Below are 23,088 nucleotides of genomic sequence, written 5' to 3'. Positions count from 1 at the left end.
CAGACTCAGAAATAGAAGCTTTGCAGAAAAAGCAGCTCCCCATAGAACCACAAAAAATATACATTAATAGAAACCCAGTTCATAAGGAAGGCTGTAACAATTACTATCTGCACACACAAGTGTTGGATCCATGAACATAGGCATTCCTCACTAGTGTTATGAATAACCTCTCTAGTTGCAGAAGTTTCCATATACTCTCTGCAGGCATTTACACACAGTCTATCTGATTTCCAAATTTGCAACTAGCTGTACCATTAAGTATGGTTTACACCGTGCTCTGCAGCATCTGAGCACCTCACAGTTGTAGCAGTATTAAAAGGTTAAGCAATTAACAGAAAGCAAAAAGCTATTATTTCTTTTCCAATGATGGGGAAACTGAAGCATGGAACAAGTAAAAGATCTGTGAATTTGGAACACAAAAAGTTATGGCAGTGCAAAGATCAGGCCCAGCTGTGCTAAGTGTCACAACCGTGGCTATCTTCTTCCCTCCTGGTACTCCATAAAGACGACACATTGAAAATACAAAAACAGTCTGAGGGGAAAAGTTTGTTTTTGAGTTCTCAGAGGTGTCAGCTCTGGATTATTATACAGCTAATGTTCAGAGTGGGCAAGAAGGAAAGGGACTGATAGAAGGAGAAGGACAAAGCTGCTCCCCGGGTTATAGGGAGATGATAAACGTGCATCAGTGTGTATGAAAAAGAGGGGCCATTCATTCAAATAAAACAATCTTATTTGAATTTTTGACCAGAATTGAAACAAAATCTGAAGTGTTCTTTTTATAAGACATTCAAACAGATTGGATACCCTTGGTCTTCATTTATTCTTAATTCCTGTGAACTTTTGTACTTCCTGATTTCTTCCTAAGCAGCAACAGCACTGCTACAACAACAATGGCTTTACAGCATTACTTGTTCATTCAGAAAAAAGAAGTACCATAGAACTTGCAAAAAAAATCTATTTTTTTATATTCTTTTCCAAACATCCAGATCCAAGGAGTGTAATGCTATGAGAATGTATATACTATGAAAACAAAGGCATTTTCAGATGCATCAAAGGAAGCTCTTGATAAAAGCATACTAATGGGTGGTTTTGCAAAAATTGGACAAGAATTGCCATGTATGATGCAACCCAACTTCAACCAGAATCCAGGATATCGCAAACAAAATGTTCTAGTTTTGTTACTGGTGGTGAACTGATGATCTGATTTGCTTGTCTTCTTTATCTGCAAAAGCACTATACTATTGTAATTTTGAAAGGTAACAGTGTGAAATGAACGTATCACAAGCTGTCCCCTCATCTTAGATATACAAAATGAAGAGAGAAGCCAAAAGAGAGGGTAAGTTATCTTTACACAACTCTTCAACACATCTCAATAAGAGATGCAAATGTACAGCAAATATACTGGAAGCCCCCAGAGCACCAGGAGCTCCCTATTGTTTAAATTGGACTCTTTTCTGCTCAGGTAGTCATGGAAAGAAGACAATGGGGATATATGAGCTCTGTGGCAGTCTCTGCAGCTGTTCAGCTGCAGTGCAAGTGCTTCCAGGTATGGCCATCTCTGATACAGCATAGTTCAGATCACAGCTACTTATTCCACATCTCTTTCTGGTGAGACTAGTTACTTTCAGTTCTCCAACCATGCTCAAGCTCTTTAAGCACAGAAGGAAATTTTTCCCCTCTTAGTGCACAGTAACATGAAAAATACCATTGAGTGCCAGTTTTACTTCTCCAGTTATCAAGTGACTACTTTGGTTTTTTCTAAACTATTGTTTGAGGAAGAGTGGGGGGATGTTTAATGACAGGGTGTTTGATGTGATCATATTGTGTTTTCACAAGATAACAGAAAAATGAAGTAAAGCCTTTTGTGTATCTCTACCCCATGTAACTCAGGAAGTTCCTTCTCATGAATGCAAAATATTCATTCACATTTTGGGGAAGATTTGATTTACCTTGTTTTATAAATATTTTTCCATGGCCTTTTAGGTATTTTATTCCCTCATATTTCCCTACTAAGAGCACGTACCAAGCTGCACCAACTATAAAATGATGTCTGTACGCTAAGTTGAGGCTAATTTTACTCACTGAATTCCATGGAAAACCACTCATAGAGTTCACAGATAGCTGTTTTGATCTTTTTATCCAGAATTTCCAAGATACACATTTTAAATGTATTATACTGACCAATACTGACTGTAAAAAAATCTCTTCACCTCGGCTTTATTTTCCTTGTGCTCAAATATCCCAGGTTGTTTATCTTCATTCACTATTTCTCATTATATGCTTATGTTGCCAGCTCTTCAGAGCAGGCATTCTTTTATTATCAGTCTGAGTATTATCAGGGGTTGGACTAGATGATCTCCAGAGGTCCCTTCCAACCCTATGATTCTATGATTCTATGATATCAATATGGTGTTCTAATCTCAGGTCTTTAAATATTGATTTAAAATAAATTCAATAACATTGATGATGATAAATTGTGAAAGTGTTTCTGGGACTTTGGATTATGGATAGATTATAGGTAGACCCATACTGCAAAGCTCACACATGACTGTAAACTTTGGAGAAGTTTGAGGTTCATTTCAGGGACAACTGAACATCATTCCTTTCTGATTCAGGGGTTATTTGTAGCTCACAGTGACATTTCACCATTACCACACATACCACGCCAGTGATAAGTTTTTGAAGGAGCGTACCCGAACAGTGAAGTCATTTTACTGCTTTTGCTAACCATCACTGGTCAAATTAACAGGAAAAAATAAACTCCATAGATGCAGTTGCTGCCTTTTCATAATTTCAGCTAGTTATTCCCCCCAAAATGCATCTTTACTCAAATATGATCTAGATGGCCAATTCCACAACAGAAAACTACTGAAGTCAAACTTACTGATAATGCAAGACCATTATTTATGTGAGAGAAGTTCTAATTGAAGATACTGAAAAACAACCACCATGTAAGGAGCTACCCAGAAGGTAACTTATTATGCTAACATGAAAAATACAGTTTTGTTCATTCTCCCTCATGACAGAGTTTACTTCCTAGTTCTTCTAACAATGCTGTCTTGAAATCTGTAACACAAATTTTAAAAAACCTAACAAGCATTCAGCTTTAAATCCCAAACATCAAACAGTTCCTATCATTGCTCTCATTTAGTTTCATTTCTTTCAGGTCTTTAAATGCAATTCAGAAAGCTTCAGCCACAAAGAAAATTTCCACTGAGCTGCTGTTCAGCTCTAGACATTTTTTTCTAGTCTTTGAGCAAAACTTTCTAGCTCTCTCCCACAGGCTCCATGTTGTTTTTCAGGACATTTCACAATGCCTGTCCTCTTTTAATGCTACCCCAAAGACCAAAGACTGTGTCATATCAGAAGGAGGTGACAGAAAAGGAGGTTACCATCCTAGTGAGCTAATCTGTACTATCTACATTTCTACTCTGTTCAAATTTCATCTGTTCTAGGAACTCTCTTCTACACAGAATATACAAATACCAAACATACAGTAGATATCTCTGAAAAGAGCACTGTCAAGAACAAGTCAGAATCATCAAAATATACAACTATGGGGAAAAATCTTCCGTGGTACTGTATCATAAGCATGAGTAAGAGGAAGGACATAAGGTTAACAGGAATGTACCAAAAATAACTTACCACTCTCTCCACAGATCCTCAACTACACATCTTAAGATTAAAAGCTCATCTCCATTAGCACACAGAAAAGCACCTTCTGGGCCTCTCAACAAGATAACAAGGGGGGGGAGGGCTTTTTTCTTTTGGGTTGGAGGGGCGACTGTTGGGTTTTTTTAAATATAATTCCACTAACATCTCTAGACACAGACTGATGAGATCAATACAATAATACCATACTGGAGTTCTTACATGTACCTCTGTGTTGCCTGTACTTCCATCTGGCTGTAAATTAAATAAATAAATAAATAAACAGCTGACAGTTCCCCTTCCACAGGGACTTGAGCATTTGCCCCTCTTTCCAGATGCCATTTCCACACACGGGCTCAAGAAAATGTATCTGTGAGAAAGCACCAGTGTGACAGGATGCACTGCAAATGCACATTCCCCTCTTGCCATTGAATCAATGTATTTGGTTTAAATGGCAAAGTTTTGGTAGTGGAGGAGGCTGCAGGGATGGCTTGTGTGAAACACATGTAAAAATTATCATTAAAATATCCATTATCACACAGTCTTCACAAACTTCACTTGCATCAACAAAAATAATTTCCCACACCAAAATCAGAACATCATCACAAAGCTGACAAAAGTGGACAATTTACACCACAATTGCAACAACAAAAATTCTCCACAATCATTCTGCTCTCTGGCAATGTCCAGTCCATGTTTTGCCCATTGTCTCTCCCAATTACTGTCCTTACCTTTAATTTCTTCAGCTCCAGAACAAACTGTGGTGAATTAATGTCGGCTGGCTGACAGGTGCCCACCAAGCTGCTCTATCAACTCAAATTGGGGAAGATTAATTTAATATATTGAAAACTAATAACAGAATAGGATAGAAAGAAATAAAAACAAAACTAAAACAACTTCCCCCCAGACCCCTTTCTTCCCAGGCTCAACTTCACTCATGAATCTTCTACGCCCTCCTTCCCCATCCCCCAAGTGGTGCAGGGGGATGGGGAATGGGAGTTGTGGTCAGTTCATAACGCTTCATCTCTGCTGATCCTTCTTCCTCCTTTCTCCTAGCTTTTATTGATGAGTATGAAATCATATGGTATGGAATATCCCTTTGGCCAGTTTGAGTCAGCTGTCCTGGCTATGTCCCCTCTCATCCTCTTGCCCATCCCTAGCCTACTGACCTCTGGGGGGGAATTTGAGAGACAGCCTTGATACTGTGCCAGCACTGCTCAGCAGCAGCCAAAATATTGGTGTTATCAACACTTTTCCAGATACAAATACAAAACACAGCACTATGAGGGCTGCTATAGGGAAAGTTAAATCCATCCCAGCTAGACTCAATACAATCTATCACCTCAAGGCAGCATTTACAGTACTGTCTGAAGTATCTCTTGCATACAGCATAGATTGTTGCCAAATATTTGTAATCAAACTCTTACCAGAATAAATTTAATTTTTTATCTTCTACTTCCCTACAGTGACTCAAGTCATCTTATGGCATCCTGGCCTGTATCAGGAATAGTGTGGTGAGTGGGACTAGGAAAGTGATCGTCCCCCTGTACTCGGCACTGGTGAGGCCCCATCTCGAGTACTGTGTCCAGTTTTGGGCCCCTCACCACAAAAAAGACATTGAGGTGCTGGAGCGTGTCCAGAGAAGGGTAACAAAGCTGGTGAGGGGTCTGGAGAACAAGTCTTATGAGGAGCGGCTGAGGAAGCTGGGGTTGTTTAGTCTGGGGAAAAGGAGGCTGAGGGGAGATCTTATCACTCTCTACAACTACCTGAAAGGAGGTTGTAGAGAGGTGGGGGTCAGCCTCTTCTCCCAAGTAACAAGCGATAGGACAAGAGGAAACGGCCTCAAGTTGTGCCAGGGGAGGTTTAGATTAGATATTAGGAAAAATTTTTACACTGAAAGGGTTATTAAGCATTGGAACAGGTTGCCCAGGAAAATGGTGGAATCATCATCCCTGGAGGTATTTAAAAGATGGGTAGACACGGTGCTTAGCGATATGGTTTAGTGATGTTTTTTGTCAGAGTTAGGTTGATGGTTGGACTAGATGATCTGAAAGGTCCCTTCCAACCCTTCCAACCTCCAGAGGAGGGCCATGAAGATGATCAGAGGTCTGGAACACCTCTCCTATGAGGACAGGCTGAGAGAGTTGGGGTTGTTCAGCCTGGAGAAGAGAAGGCTCCAGGGAGACCTTATAGCAGCCTTCCAGTACCTGAAGGGGGCCTATAAGAAAGCTGGGAGGGGCTGTTTGCAAGGTTATGTAGTGATAGGACGAGGGGCAATGGTTTTAAACTAGAGCAGGGTAGGTTTAGATGAGACATTAGGAAGAAGTTTTTTACAATGAGGGTGGTGAGGCACTGGGACAGGTTGCCCAGAGAGGTGGTGGAGGCCCCATCCCTGGAGACATTCAAGGCCAGGCTTGATGAGGCTCTGAGCAATCTGATCTAGTTAAAGATGTCCCTGTTTACTGCAGGGGGGTTGGACTAGATGACCTTTAAAGGTCCCTTCCAACCCAACACATTCTATGATTCTTTGATCTTCATGCATGCACAAACACATTTTCTTTCTGCAAAGCACTCAGTAGGCTGCATATTTTTTCGTATATGAACCAATACAGCTACCTCTGCCACCAGTGGTACAGTTGTTCCAGTCAGGTTTTCTAATCAACTCACAAAGTCTACTCTAGCTAACACCATACATGCCAAAGGATAGAATTTTTGCAAGCCAAAATACACATTTAGTCTACAGAGCTTTCATGAGAAACCAAATTTTATTTCCTGGCCTTTTATCATTTATATTCTCCAACTCAGCATTGCACTCCTATGTCTACAGCTTCCTATGCAGCAAGGTTAAAATAGTAGTGAAAGGCAAAAGATCCTTACTCCAGGCAAGATAAATCCTACCTGAATTCCCCACTTGGAGAAACAGCCTGGACACTGAGACAAGGTTCTGTGCAGACCATCCGCTACTGTGAAGACAAGTTTTGCCACAGCAGAGAGGGAGACTTCAGTTTTATTCATCTGCAGGCAGCACCTATACTACTGACCAGTGAAGAACCCAGTTTATAACATGTATCTCAAGCTATAAGATTTGGCTTCATTTACAATTTTCTGGCAATGTCTGCACTAAGATAGTTTTGACCAACCTTTTATTTACAGTAGTTTTATAATAGAAACAATATAGAAAACAAACATTAAGAGCCTTCACTGTTCTGTCTCCATAATACAAACTTTTAAGAGGGAATTTTTTGCTTTTAATTTTACCTGTGAATAGTGGGGGGCAAAAGCTGAAGCTATTTGCAGTTCTGTTTGTGTTCATTTCTATACTATGATACTGGAAATCATACCCTGAAGGACTAATGAGAACTATGCAAAGTATTTCAGGTCCAGGTCTATGAATCCTCTGAATGCAGTATTATTAAAAAGGGCAAGGGATAAAGTAGGCCACTTCAGTACATCAGTGTTGCATTGCCATTTCCCAGTGCATAATTGTGAACCATTTACATTTGAATTAGTGTCAAATTTTCAAAGCCTTTTGAAATGGGTGAGCCAGGCAAGGAAAACATGCACAACAGTTATTCAGCAAAATCCAGGCAATTCTGAATTAAATGAATTCTTGTTCATTTTATTATGAAATTCTGATTAGGCACATAGCATTCTGATACAGACAGGGTCATGCCTCTTGACTCATTCTATGTGGGACTTGTATTGTTTCAGGGCTAGATTCTCTGGTGTCTACTAACTTATGCAGTCATATATTCCTACACCAACTGAGGTAAATCACAACTAAAGCATGGGAGCATTCTGCAGCTGATTTATAAACAAGGTGAAAAGCAGCTGGGATCCAGACAAGAGCACTGTCATAAGTACCAGGGAGTCATTCTGCAAAATATCACTGGGAGTTCAGTTTTATGGGGCATATTGTCTCTCTCATTTTCATGACCACATTAGAAAAAGCATGGCAATGCTTTGCCATCAGGGGCCATAGAAGCCATCTTTGCATTTGATTTCCTGCTCAGCCCTGGGCAAGTCACTTTATTTTTCTTTATCAGTTACCTCTCATACAAAACTGTGATAATATCTCTTATTTGTCTTTTCCACAGGATTCTGTGGGGATTAGTTATTAGGGACTGAATGCTCTGTGCTTCAAGCATATGAATCACAGAATCACAGAATCTTAGTGGTTGGAAAGGACCTCTGAGATCATCGAGTCCAACCACATAAAAAAAACAAAACTACTAAACTCCACACCCACAACCCCACACACAACACCCCACCACAAACCAATAATCTTGGGCACTAGAGCATGCCCTGAAGAGCCATGTCTACACGTTTCTTAAATACCTCCAGGGATGGTGACTCCACCACCTCCCTGGGCAGGCTGTTCCAGTGCCTGACCACTCTTTCAGTAAAGTAATTCTTCCTAATATCTAATCTAAATCTCCCTTGCCGCAGCTTCAGACCATTTCCTCTGGTCCTGTCGTTATTCCCTTGGGAGAAGAGGCCAACCCCTGCCTCTCTACAGTTTCCTTTCAGGTAGTTGTAGGGGGCAATGAGGTCTCCCCTCAGCCTCCTCTTCTCCAAGCTAAACATGCCCAGCTCCCTCAGCCTCTCCTCATATGACTTGGTCTCCAGACCCCTCACCAGCCTGGTAGCTCTCCTCTGGACACACTCCAGCACTTCAATGTCTTTCCTGTAGTGAGGGGCCCAAAACTGAACACAGTACTCGAGGTGAGGCCTCACCAGTGCCAAGTACAGAGGCACCATCACTTCCCTACTCCTGCTGGCCACGCTATTCCTGATACAAGCCAGAATGCCGTTGGCCCTCTTGGGCACCTGGGCACACTGCTGGCTCATGTTAAGCTGGCTGTCCACTAACACTCCCAGGTCCTTTTCTGCCAGGCAGCTTTCCAGCCACTCAGCCCCAAGCCTGTAGCGTTGCTTGGGGTTGTTGAGACCCAAGTGCAGGACCCGGCACTTGGCCTTATTAAACCTCATCCCATTGGCCTTGGCCCATCGATCCAGCCTGTCCAGGTCCCTCTGCAAAGGCTTCCTACCCTCAAGCAGATCAACACTCCCACCTAGTTTGGTGTCATCCGCAAACTTACTGAGGGTGCATTCAATCCCCTTGTCTAGATCATCAATAAAGATATTGAACAAGACTGGCCCCAAAACTGAGCCCTGAGGGACACCACTGGTGACCGGCCGCCAACCAGATTTTGCTCCATTAATCCCAACTCTCTGGGCACGGCCATCCAGCCAGTTTTTTATCCAGCGGAGGGTACACTTGTCTATGCCATGATTCGCCAGCTTCTCCAGGAGAATGCTGTGGGGGACGGTGTCGAAGGCCTTACCAAAGTCCAGGTAGACAACATCCACAGCCTTCCCCGCATCCAGAAGGCGGGTCACATGGTCATAGAAAGAGATCAAGTTGGTCAGGCAGGACCTCCCTTTCATAAACCCATGCTGGCTGGCCCTGATCCCTTGGCTGCCCTGCACTTGCCTTGAGAGCTCACTCAGGATGATCCTCTCCATGATCTTTCCCGGTACCGAGGTCAGGCTGACAGGCCTGTTGTTTCCAGGATCCTCCTTCCGGCCCTTCTTTTAGATGGGCGTCACATTGGCCACCCTCCAGTCATCCGGCACCTCTCCTGTTGACCAGGATTGTTGATAGATAATGGAGAGAGCCTTGGTGAGCTCTCCTGCCAGCTCCCTGAGAACCTTTGGGTGAATCCCATCCGGCCCCATAGACTTATGCGTGTCCAGGTGCATAAGCAAATCATTAACTACTTCCTCCTGGATTACAGGGGAGTTGTCCTGTTCTCCATTCTTATCTTCCAGCCCAAGAAGCTGAACACCCTGGGGGTAGCTGGTCTGACTATTGAAGACAGAGGCAAAGAAGGCATTAAGTATCTCAGCCTTCTCCTCGTCCTTGGTTGCAAGGTTTCCCCCCGCATCCAGTAAGGGATGGACATTCTCTGTCACTCTCTTTTTGTTGATGTATTTATAGAAACTTTTTTTGTTGTCCCTTATATTAATTGCCAGGTTGAGTTCCAGCTGGGCTTTTGCCTTCCTGATTTTTTCTCTGTATGACCTAACACGATCTCTGTACTCCTCCTGAGTTGCCTGTCCCCTCTTCCAAAGGTGGTAAACCTTCCTTTTTTCCTTAAGTCCCATCAAGAGCTCTTTGTTCATCCAGGCCGGCCATTTTCCCCGCCCTTTAATTTTGCGCCTCATGGGGACAGCCTGCTCCTGGGCCTTTAGGATTTCCCTCTTGAAGAGCGTCCAGCCTTCCTGGGCTCCTTTGTCTCTCAGGACTACCTCCCACGGGACTCTCCCAACCAGGGTTCTGAACAGGCTAAAGTCTGCCCACCGGAAGTCCAAGATGGAGGTTTTGTTAACCCCCTTCCTTACCTCACTGTGGATGGAAAACTTAACCATTTCATGGTCACTAAGCCCAAGACGGCCTCCGACCTCCACGTCCCCCACTAGCCCTTCTTTGTTTGTGAACAGTAGGTCTAGCAAGGCACCTCCCCTGGTAGGCTCACCTACCATTTGCGTCAGGAAGTTATCCTCCATACACTCGAGGAACCTCCTAGCCTGCCTGCTCTCTGCTGTGTTATATTTCCAGCAGATGTCTGGTAAGTTGAAGTCCCCAACTAGAACAAGGGCTGGCGTTTGCGAGACTGCAGCCAGCCGCTTATAGAATACTTCATCAACCTGCTCATCCTGGTTGGGTGGTCTATAGCAGAGTCCCAGCACAAAATCACCTTTGTTAGCCTTCCCCTTCACCCTTACCCATAAACACTCAAGTACAATGTGGATAGAATTCCCCCAACAAACATAACATCGTGCATACTTCTGTGAGCTCATCGGTTCTTCCCATAGTATTTCTAGAACATATAATGGAAAACATTTGGAAATTACCACTACAAAGGGCTTTGCTCTATGCAGAAGGGTATTCAAGGCTAAAGACCCCTGTCCCCATGCAGCCAAACCCTGCTTACCCACGCAAAGCACAGCAATGAAGGCCATAACCATCCTACACAAGCTCCTAACCACATCCTGCTGGCTAAAGGAACTCAGGCGGTGCACAGGCACTGCAGAGACCAAGTTCCAGCCCAATAATAGCTGTGAAAATCTATCACAAACCTTTTCTCAGGAGCACATAGGGGTGCTCTCTCTTCGTCTGGAATTTTTCTATTTGGTTGAAATATCATGATTAGTCTCTCTAGTCTGTTTTGGCTCCTTTGAAGTGAAAGGCCACCCTTCATACCCTGTTCCAATTTATTTTTGCCTAGTCACATTCCATCTTCTTCCTGCATATATTCAGGTGGGGAGAAACACCCACCTGTTCTGTGAAGGTCCAGTCCATTGTCAGGGCCTTGAGAGTACTAACAAGCCTTATTGGCCTTGCCCAGCCTCCCCTGGGGCCTCCCCCACCCCTGCCCATGGGCCTCATTTCAGGTCAGTACAGGACCATCAATCCCCACCCCAGCGACACCATAGGAGTGTTCGTCTCTAGCTCTGCCACAGCCCTGCCCTGCCTTGTCATGGGTCCTGCTGAGCCAGGCCGAATACTTATGTTCACATCCTGGCCTGACCTCAGCCTGTCTTCATCCCCATGACCCTGTCATCCTGGAGCTGTATCTGACCCTGATTATCCTCACTGGTCCTGATCCTGACCCCCACTCATGGGCTGACAGCCCATCCTGGCCACAGCCGAGCCTCATCCCCACAGAGGTGCCTGATGCCCTTGGCTGGAGACTGCCCACAGCTGCCCCCACAGCCTACCCTGCTCCCTCATTGGGGGCAGTGAGACAGGCAGCAGCAAGACTGAAGATACCCTTTGCACCTGGCCCCCCCAAAAGTCACCAGAACTGCAGTGCCCTGACACTTATAGAGAAATACCTTACAGCACTAGGGCATCATCCAAGCACCCTGACTTTACCAGGACCCAAGCCACTGACAAACACATAGATACTGTGTAACACGCTGTAGGATCAAAACCTCTGCAGTTGTCTTTACCCTTTACACAGTGCAAATTTGCAGCATGATTAGCATAGGAGTCTGAAAAATATTTTAAAGGGGAGAACAGCAGGAAGGAGGAAGGTGGGGAAGGAGACCTTTAAATCTTGCTTCCAACATAATCTAAACTGGGGGTAAATAAATTCGCATACAGATTGAAGGGTCTGAAAAGAAGTCATGAAAATTCTCAGTCTCTAGGAGGAGCTAATTCCTGTGTGGTTCCACAATCAACCATACAGTGGTTTTCCCAAGAAGTATAACAGTTTCTAGACTTTTTAGCCTTATTTATTCATCTCACCAACTGGACTTGTGAATTTGGAATAATTAAGGAAACACTCTGGACTACAAAGTGTTGCACTAAGCAAGCACTAAGTCACTGAAACAAAGATCAAAGGCAGCAATTTCAAAAAGTAGAAAGAAAAGACAGAAACAAAAAGGAATATTGTTTTCATAAGAACTAGATCTTGCAGGCTGTGATTCACTTGCACAACTCAAAGCACACATTTTAACCAAAGCTACCAGTCAACTGAATTACAGTGCTCATACACATGCATCAGGACCTTGATAAAGAGCTCAGATTCAACATCTTCATGTATACAACATATGTAACACAACACATGTAGGAAACTGTGCAAACCATCACCACTTCCCCTCCACCCCAAAAAAAAAAAGAGGAAGAGAGGGAGGGGAAGCTATGCTTTAGTATTTCTAAACACTTAAAGCCAAATTGAGGCTTCAAATGCACATTTGCTAAAATTTAATGACATGGAATCAGAGTAATAACATTTATATCAGCTTAAGGAAACTTGATTCATGGGCCATTTTGTCCAAATAAAAGTACTCCAAACAGGATCCAGCTTCTGATGGAAGCTAAAGGGTGTTTTGGATGCATTGGTTAGGATGTACTTTCATGCTCAGCAGAAGTATAGCAGAAATATTATGTAAAACTAGCCAGTTGTTTTTCATTTTGCAACTTCTATTATAATGCACATTGGCTTTCAATAGGTATAGCCTAAAATATTTTGCCTAACTAAAAAGTAACTTGAACATTGTGTCATCAAATCTTCTCTCAGATATCACTGAGTTGATGTTCTGCTTATCCAAGAGACAATAAAGGAAGAAGGTACAAATGAGAGGACAGAGAAAAATTACCTACAGGAAAACTCACTTATGCCAAACTCATTTTTAAGGGGAATTTAGGGGTACATTTTTGGAGGCAAAACAAGTATGGAATCATCCCTGGAAAAAAAAAAGTTATATAAGGAGAAATCATGAACTTTCTTTCCTCCAAGAAATGCCTCTGGAAGGTTCACAAAAATCTCATGCCTGTGTGCTATATCAGACAGTCATCACCCTACAGTACCAATTTTAACCATCAGTAGCAGTGGATTTATGCTAATCTGAATCAAAAGCAGCAGCGTAAGTAAAAATTGCCCTCATTTATCTTAATTAATATAAGTCAGGAAAAGAACCAACAATACAAAGTGCCTTTTAGAATTGTGTTATAATATGTGCCATTTCAGTTTAACTGAGCCTGACATTCAATATTTCAGTGGTTTGAGTTCCTTTATTTCTATCATTAAAAGAAAAGGAAAAGAAAATCAAATATATACCATAAACATCTGGATCCACAATTGGGCCACTACCTGTGCATGGAGAAGAGAAAAAAAAACACACAAAAAAAACAGAAAGAAAAAGCCTTTGTAAATAGATTGCAAATGCTGGAAGAATAAGAGTTTCTTTAGGATTTTTTTTAAGAGCTTACATGTTATTTGCAATAGCAATGTTCAGTACCTACACAAATGCAAAGCAACATCAATATATTGTACTATAATTTACAATTATTTTAGAGCTATCCCAAACGTTAACACTTTGCTTCATGTGAAACAGATAATACACAGGGCATTTGCTCTAGTAAAAGCTGGCATATTTACCAAATGGGCAAAATTCTGCTCTCTGCTGCTACTGTATATCTGGAATAAGTGCAACAGTAACTATTCTTGTTGAAAATCAATGTTAAAATTCTCCCTGACATTAAGTGGAAGCAGACTTCAGTGAGAGTTACAATAACTGACTTTTACCTGGTCAAGAAATTTGCAGTTAAATCCCTGAGAGAGCAAACTGGTTTAGAGCTGCAGCACTGTGGCAAATTAAAAGCTAGAGGATGCTGTTAGAGGATGCTCCCAAGAAGCCAGCTGCACACCTGATCCACAGACAGAACTCTTATTGAAAGAATAAGATTTCTCATATGCAAAAAAATTAGAGAAGCCAGCCTTTACACAAGCAAAGTGGATACCTGTCTAGTATATATTTTTCTAAATTTTACTAGTTCCAGTTTGCAGCTTTTTCCAATTACTGCACATATGTAAGGCTAAGCATATGTGAGTATAACACACACCGAAGTTAGTATACTATTAGAGTCTATTCATGCTTTGAAAGATACTTGTGTTATATTTCAACATCCCGTTCATCCTGGTCTATAATGTATTTATAGCATGCCTTATGTAGGATATTTACTCTTTTTTGTTGTTGGTTTGGTAATAAAATTAATGGATAAGTAAAACCTCTAAAGATGACTCAAACTTCAAAAAGCATAAATCTGTTTATAGTACCATACAGTAATTCCATACCAGTGAAATTACACTGGTATAAAGCCACTGTGAAGTATGACCAGAACACAGTTGTTTCTGCTTATTTCAACAGCATGAGAATCTGTGCTGAAAATATAAAATAAGAGTTGCAACCTATTTGCAAAATGGCAGCAGATAATTAGGTTAGTTTTTAAACGCATTTGAAGATATTCTAGTACCAAGAGATATAGATTAAGAGACCACATGAGAATGGTCATGTCAATCTGCAGAAATAAATAACAAGTGAAATAAATGTGTACTACTACCTATCCTCAAGCAAGTTCTGACCAGGTTTTTTTGTCCATAAACCTTCATGGATTCAGGTTTTCCAGTATAAAACATTCAGCTGATGAAAGAACCAGTTTACCTTCTGTATGAGTCATACTTCTCATAATCTGAAGAAAAAAACCCCCAAACTTCCTAGGGTTTTATTCCTGAGTTAAACAACAACATTTTTATTACTGTTTACTGGAAATGGGATAAAATAATCAGATTGGTATAACCTGTAATTCCTGCTAGGGGCATACAAACCAGGAAGTAATCTATTCCATTCAAATACCTTTTATATAACTAAATACTTCACTTGAAATAAAGTTGAAAAAATCAAGAAGTTGGACCAACCCCAAATTTCGATGTAGTATTCCCTACATAAAACCATCATCAAAACATTGATTGAATCTATTTTAACATGAAAGTTTACCACAGTAATTTTGCATGTTTACATGCAATTATTTTTAACGCAAAGAACAGCATTGTTGTTTTGGTCCCTGTTAGAACAGGTTGTTGTGCAAATAAAATATTACAGACATATCCTATTCACTCATCTTTGTAAATTGACTCAACTACATTTGGTTTGCTTGCTTCTTTCTTTATAAAATTGACATTTTAAAAATAAAGCAGCAGCAAAAGACTCAACCCCCAAAAATACTCGTGCAACACAGTCACATGTTATTATGCCAAACCAGCAGGATGCTACTTCTAAGGCATATCTAACATATACTTTGACAAGATGCTACATGACTTGAATTCCTTTAGCTGAATTTTAGAGTAGAAGGCTGGTAGATGAATGATTTTACTTAAAAATAGTTATTATCGGTAAAAATCTCTCCAGCACTCATTAGCTGTTATGGATCAATTATGGAAACAGCCTGTGGAATAAAACACAGCTGTTTATTGCTTAGCATTTGCTGCAATGTAGTCTCAAATAGTCAAATTATCCTCAGCAAGAAGAGCTTCGCTGGAATCCATGAAGATTAGTAGATTAAAACTAGTTAAAAATCTAGCTAACAGAATGTGAAATTTGTTCCCCCAGACCTTAGTATTTTAAACAAACTTTTAATTTATAACATTAACCGTGATATCATTAACTTGATCCAAATCCCACTGTGGTACATGCTTTCCTCTCCTTTATGCTTGCATACTCTGTCCCTTGAAAAATATTCTGTAAGTAGCATGCTGGAAGCTGAGAGCATCTTAGCACAAATCCTGTCTTCATCATGCTCGATGCAACTTTGAAAGTAGAGTACTAGGCTGTTGATGATACAACATGCTTCAGACTTTGCTGTATTTATTTTAAATAGACATATAGTTTATAGGAGAAGGGTTTTTTTTAATTTGCTTTTGGTTTTATCTTCAGTGCATTTGCCTGTAAGTGATTTAATAACCAGAGAATCAGTTCAAAGCTCAGTCAGGATACCCCATGAAACATCAGGGCTGGTATTTAATTCAGTCATGAAGGCATGGAAATTAACATAATACCAGAGCATGGGCCTAATCTTTATGATTCATTGTACGATATGTGGGACAAAAGGAGATACTACACAGTAACAACAGTGTTGAAAAAGCCTTTTAAGGGTCTGAAAGATCCTGGCAGTGCTTTAAATAGTAATAAAAAGAAAAAAAGTAATACAATGCATAGAGGATGCTAGTTTTTTAACATTTACTTTCATGCCAGCTTCAATAGCTTCAATGGAGGAGACAACAATGTTGTGGAATATTCAAAAGCTCAGTACCATAAGTCTTACAGGAAAAAGCCCCACTAATAAAAACAACATCAAGGAGGCTAACTAGATAAGTCATTTCCCCTGCTGTTAATTTTTAAGACTGGTTTGGTGACACAAAACCTGATTTCTAATGCAGTTACATCCTGTCTGTACATAGTCCAATTTGAACACAATTTAGATTATCTTGGAGACTTATTATGCATATGTTTATAAAAAGGAAGGAACAAATAAATAATGCTGTCTGTCGTGGTTTAGCCTCAGATGGCAACAAAGAACCACGTGCCGCTCGCACGTGCCTTCCTAATACAGGAAGGATCGTAAGAAAAGGCAAGACTCTTGGGTTGGGACAAAGGCAGTTTAACAGGACAGCAAAGGGAACAGGCAAACAACAACAACAACAACACGGACAGGGGAATATACAAACGCGATTACGGAACCACCGCTCCCCTCCGCTCGCCGGCGGGACCGGACCCGGGACGCCCCAGCCCGCTTTTAAGCAGCAACTTCCTGCCCCCTCCCCTGGCAGCTCAGGGTGGGCGTGGCTCACATGGCATGGAATACCAGGAAAAGTTAACCCTATCCCCACCGGAACCAGGACATTATCCACCCCTTATTCCATACCATCTATGCCATGCCCAGCAGGTTCCAATGAATTGCCACCACTTTCCCCTGTTATATATATATATACACACACATATAATGCCCTTAGTTTATGGGTCATCCCTCCAAAGTGTCCGTTGAGTTCTTTTAATCCACGGCTTTGGGCTCCATTTGTTAGAACAGTCTCTCAGGGCAGGTGAGATGCTGGGTGGTGCTGGTCTGTTGCATGCTGTATTTTTTGGAGCTTGTGACTGGTGCACCTGGTGTGGCTCATGCACGCAGTCCATGGGCTGAAGATGTAGATCTTGAGGAAACTGCTGGGCGCCAGCTGCTGAGATCAGTTCTTCTCCCATCATCCCTGTGCCTTACTCGTAGTACAACTGATAGCAATTATAGCAATGAGGACATACAGTGACAGTGTTACTTAGCAATTAACAGCACACAATCTGATTCATTGGCTATTCTCACCCAAAATCAGATCCCCATGAGGTACACATCGGACTTCCCCATCCTGCCGCATCACCCACCAAGTGCACCCAGGTCCTTGGGCAAAAGCAATCCCACGGATGGGTTTGCCTTTGCCTGAGGCAGGACTAACCCAGACTGTCTTCCCTAGCATATTCTTCATATGCACTACGGGGACTTTATCCCCTTCTACAGTACGTGGAAGTTTTGATTGGGCAGGGCCAGCCCGATTGTTAGATCCCCTGGTGTTAACTAGCCAGGTAGCTTTTGCTAAATGTGTATCCCAGTGTTTGAAAGTCCCACCACCCATTGCTCTCAGTGTAGTTTTTAACAGTCCATTGTATCGTTCTATCTTCCCAGAGGCTGGTGCGTGATAGGGGATGTGATACACCCACTCGATACCATGCTCTTTGGCCCAGGTGTCTATGAGGCTGTTTCGGAAATGAGTCCCGTTGTCCGACTCAATTCTCTCTGGGGTACCATGTTGCCACAGGACTTGCTTTTCAAGGCCCAGGATAGTGTTCCGGGCAGTGGCATGGGGCACAGGGTATGTTTCCAGCCATCCAGTGGTTGCTTCCACCATTGTGAGCACATAGCGCTTGCCTTGATGGGTTTGTGGCAGTGTGATATAATCAATCTGCCAGGCCTCCCCATATTTGTATTTCAGCCATCGCCCTCCATACCAAAGAGGCTTCAAACGCTTGGCTTGTTTGATCGCAGCGCATGTCTCACATTCATGGATGACCTGTGCAATAGTGTCCATGGTCAAGTCCACCCCTCGGTCATGAGCCCATCTATAAGTTGCATCTCTCCCTTGATGGCCTGAGGAGTCATGGGCCCACCGAGCTATGAATAGTTCACCCTTACGTTGCCAGTCCAGATCCACCTGAGCCACTTCAATCCTAGCAGCCCGATCCACCTGCTGGTTGTTCTGATGTTCCTCCGTGGCCCGATTCTTCGGTACATGGGCATCTACATGGCGTACTTTCACAACCAGATTCTCTATCCGGGCAGCAATATCTTGCCATAGGTCAGCAGCCCAGATGGGTTTGCCTCTGCGCTGCCAGTTGCCCTGCTTCCACTGCTGTAACCACCCCCACAGAGCATTTGCCACCATCCATGAGTCAGTGTAGAGATAAAGTACTGGCCATTTTTCTCGCTCAGCAATGTCCAAAGCCAGCTGAATAGCCTTCACCTCTGCAAACTGGCTCGATTCACCTTGTCCTTCACTGGCTTCTGCAACCCGTCGTGTAGGACTCCACACAGCAGCCTTCCATTTTCGATGCTTTCCCACAATCCGGCAGGACCCATCAGTGAACAGGGCATATTTCTTCTCATTTTCTGGCAGTTTATTATATGGTGGGGCCTCTTCTGCACGCGTCACCTCCTCCTCTGGTGACATTCCAAAATCCTTGCCTTCTGGCCAGTCCATGATCACTTCCAGAATTCCTGGGCGACTGGGGTTTCCCATTCGCGTTCGCTGCGTGATCAGTGCAATCCACTTACTCCATGTAGCATCAGTTGCATGATGTGTGGTGGGGACCCTTGCTTTGAACATCCAGCCCAGCACCGGCAGTCGAGGTGCTAAGAGGAGCTGTGCTTCTGTACCAACTACTTCCGAAGCAGCTCGAACCCCTTCATATGCTGCCAATATCTCTTTTTCTGTTGGAGTGTAGTGGGCTTCGGATCCTCTGTATCCCCGACTCCAAAACCCTAGGGGGTCGACCTCGAGTCTCCCCTGGTGCTTTCTGCCAGAGGCTCCAGGTAGGGCCGTTCTCCCCGGCTGCGGTATAGAGCACATTTTTAACATCTTGTCCTGCCCGGACTGGCCCCAGGGCCACTGCATGGACTATTTCCTGTTTGATTTGTTCAAAAGCTTGTCGTTGCTCAGGACCCCATTTAAAATCATTCTTCTTCCGGGTTACTTGATACAGAGGGCTTACAATTTGACTGTAATCTGGGATATGCATTCTCCAAAAACCCACAATACCTAAGAAAGCCTGTGTTTCCTTTTTACTAGTTGGTGGAGACATAGCTGCTATTTTGTTGATCACATCCATTGGGATCTGACGGCGTCCATCTTGCCATTTTATTCCTAAAAACTGGATCTCCTGCGCAGGTCCCTTGACCTTACTTTGCTTTATAGCAAAACCAGCGTTCAGAAGGATTTGGACTATTTTACTCCCTTTCTCAAAAACTTCTTCTGCTGTGTTTCCCCATACAATGATGTCATCAATGTACTGCAGATGTTCTGGAGCTTCACCCTGTTCCAGTGCAGTCTGGATCAGTCCATGGCAAATGGTGGGGCTGTGTTTCCACCCCTGGGGCAGTCGATTCCAGGTGTATTGGACGCCCCTCCAAGTGAAAGCAAACTGTGGCCTGCACTCTGCTGCCAAAGGGATTGAGAAGAATGCATTCGCTATATCAATCGTGGCATACCACTTGGCTGCCTTGGACTCCAGTTCGTACTGGAGTTCTAGCATGTCCGGCACGGCAGCACTCAGCGGTGGCGTGACTTCATTCAGACCACGATAGTCTACAGTTAGCCTCCACTCTCCATTAGATTTTCGCACCGGCCATATGGGACTGTTAAAGGGTGAGCGAGTCTTGCTGATCACTCCTTGAACCTCTAGTTGACGAATCAGCTCATGGATGGGAATCAGAGAGTCTCGGTTAGTGCGATACTGCCGCCGATGCACCGTTGTGGTAGCAATCGGCACCTGTTGTTCTTTGACCCTCAACAACCCCACAACAGAAGAATCCTCCGAGAGACCAGGCAAGGCAGACAACTGTTTAACTTCCTCTGTCTCCAAAGCAGCTATGCCAAAGGCCCAGCGGTACCCTTTTGGGTCCTTAAAATACCCTCTCCTGAGGTAATCTATACCAAGGATGCATGGAGCCTCTGGGCCAGTCACAATGGGATGCTTTTGCCACTCATTCCCAGTTAGGCTCACTTCTGCCTCCAGTACAGTCAACTCTTGGGATCCCCCTGTCACCCCAGAAATACAAATGGGTTCTGACCCTCTATAGCTTGATGGTATTAAAGTACACTGCGCACCCGTGTCCACTAGAGCCTTATACTCCTGTGGGTCTGATGTGCCAGGCCATCGAATCCACACCGTCCAATAAACCCGGTTGTCCCTTTCCTCCACCTGGCCGGAGGCAGGGCCCCCCTAATACTGGTCATAGTATCCATTACTCACTTCTTGCATAAATGACTTGGAAGTTCCTTCAAGAGGATCAGAAGCAAGATCAGGCCTTCTGCTTTGTCTGGGGAACGGCCCACTGGAAACTGGGGCGGCACTTTTCCTGGAGGGATCCCCTTTTGTGGTTGTCCTTCCTTGCAACTCCTGTACCCGTGTCCGCAGGATCGAAGTAGGTTGTCCATCCCACTTCCTCATGTCCTCTCCGTGGTCCCGCAGGTAGAACCACAGGGTGCCTCGTGGTGTGTACCCTCTGTACTCTCTCTCTTGAGTGGGGAAATGCCTGCTTCTAATAGCTGAGATGCTGGCCCGTGCAGGTGGGGAGTAGAACATATTCTCTTCAAGTTGCTGGACCTTCCGCGACAGTTTCTCCACAGCTGAGACAAGGGGGGAAGAGAGACTTTCTTCATATCGCCGGAGCCGGCCAGCTACCTCATCCACCGTTGGTCCCTCTTCACCTTTCCATTCCATTACTGCCAGGGAGTTGGCATATGACGATGGTGCGCTCCGTACAAACTTCCGCCACATGGGCCTTGTGCATCACACCTCATCAGGGTCTGTGGGTAAGTCGGCATTGTCCAAGTCATAATAAATCATCTCCCGCACGGCTAATTCTCTCAGGTACTGGATACCTCTTTCCATGGTAGTCCACTTGCTTGGCTGACATACAACATCCTCACTGAAGGGGTACCTCTCCCTCACGCCTGACAGGAGTCGTTTCCAGAGGCTGAGGGCTTGGGTCTTTTTCCCAATCGCCTTGTCAATGCCGCCTTCCCTAGACAGGGATCCCAGCTGCCTGGCCTCCCTACCCTCTAATTCCAGGCTACTGGCCCCATTATCCCAGCACCGGAGCAGCCAGGTGACAATGTGCTCGCCTGAAAGTCGGCTGAAATCTTTTCGCATATCCCGCAGCTCACTCAAGGATAGGGATCGAGTAATTATCTCTGGTTCTGCCTCTTCCTCCTGTTCTCGTGATGGCCCTGGTTCATCATCATCTCTTACTGAGCGAACTGATTTCTTTGTGTACTTCTTCTGTATGGGGGCAACTGATACCGGCACGGGTTGGTTCCCTGGTTCAGCCGCAGGGGCCGCCGCAGGGGCTGCAGCAGCCGCCGGTCTGGTTTCCATCTCTTCCCCTTGAGGGTGCTGCATAATTCTGAGCAGTGCCTGGTAGATACTGGCCAGGGCCCAGCACAGCGCGGTGAGTTGTGCCTCTCTAGAATAGCCACAGCATTTTCCCTTCAAATATTCTACCACTTTATCAGGGTCCTGTAATTGTTCAGGGGTGAAGTCCCAGACCATTGGAGGTGAGTAGTTCTCTAGGTACCTGCCCATGCTCTCCCACATGCCATGCCACCCCTGACTATCCAGCCTCGGAGCAGATCTCCGGGTGGTAGTCTTAAATAGTCGCTTAACCCTAAACAAGACCTGGAACGTATTCAGGAGACATAGCACTAGGAACACGCTGGTTTGAGTATCCCAAGGATATTCAAAATTCTCAAAAGCTGTCATACCTGACCCGAAGGAGAAAAGGGAGGCAAAAGGGCTGGGGAAACTATTAACAAATTCTGAGAGATGGTGTCCAATGTACGGACAGGACAACAAAACCACATAAACACCCCAAAATAGCCGTCTGAACAGTGATGTTATCATATCATAAACAGATATCGCACAGGACAGCAGAATGATAATCCTCATCCCTCTTCCAGACATGGTAAACAGCATCGCAGGGAGTACATAAGCCATATAGGAATTTATGTAACACAGCCATGAGAACAAACCAAGCAACATGATGACCAGTGACTACTTACCTAATAAAATAAATGCATACAAGAGAAAAAAAAACCAAAACCGTTTTTTTTCCACGTTTTAGTTGGATTCTGTCGTTATCTCAACCCTTCAAGCCCCACGTTGGGTGCCAAAAAGGACTGTCGTGGTTTAGCCTCAGATGGCAACAAAGAACCACGTGCCGCTCGCACGTGCCTTCCTAATACAGGAAGGATCGTAAGAAAAGGCAAGACTCTTGGGTTGAGACAAAGGCAGTTTAACAGAACAGCAAAGGGAACAGGCAAACAACAACCAACAACAACCACCACCACCACCACCACCACACGGATAGGGGAATATACAAACGCAATTACGGAACCGCCGCTCCCCGCCGCTCGCCGACCGGCCAGACCCGGGACGCCCCAGCCCGCTTTTAAGCAGCAACTTCCTGCCCCCTCCCCCGGCAGCTCAGGGTGGGCGTGGCTCACATGGCATGGAATACCAGGAAAAGTTAACCCTATCCCCACCGGAACCAGGACACTGTCTTTCTAATTGGAAGAATACCTTTAATTTAAAAGGGAACAACTGGGAAATTTTCAGTTTACAGGGGACAAGTATAAAAGAAAAATAGAACATTAAAAGAAAACAATGATAAATTCATATAAATGTATTAAAGGAACTTATTCTGTTAAGAGAATGAAGCCAAATTCATATTAAATAATCAGAGTGCAAGAGAACTTCTATTGC

The 23,088-nt window shown here is 43.8% G+C and overlaps 1 protein-coding gene across 7 annotated transcripts in view; it reads right to left on the bottom strand.

The window, feature by feature from the left end:
- LOC141735424 (BDNF/NT-3 growth factors receptor-like) overlaps window positions 1-23,088 on the bottom strand; it is a 211,421-nt gene that overhangs the window by 123,526 nt on the left and 64,807 nt on the right. For 6 of the 7 annotated variants that reach the window (XM_074568144.1, XM_074568143.1, XM_074568145.1 and 3 more), the window contains one exon: window positions 13,287-13,319. In XM_074568144.1, coding sequence (XP_074424245.1) covers window positions 13,287-13,319 — 33 coding nt within the window. Of the gene's footprint in view, window positions 1-12,494; window positions 21,791-23,088 lie in introns of those variants that run through there. The other variant, XM_074568147.1, reaches the window with a different exon arrangement.

The sequence above is a fragment of the Larus michahellis genome, chromosome W (genome assembly GCF_964199755.1).
Source record: "Larus michahellis chromosome W, bLarMic1.1, whole genome shotgun sequence".
In the NCBI taxonomy this organism is placed as follows: domain Eukaryota; kingdom Metazoa; phylum Chordata; class Aves; order Charadriiformes; family Laridae; genus Larus; species Larus michahellis.
The sequence above is the reverse complement of the archived record's forward strand: the minus strand, read 5'-3'. Positions and strand labels throughout refer to the sequence as shown.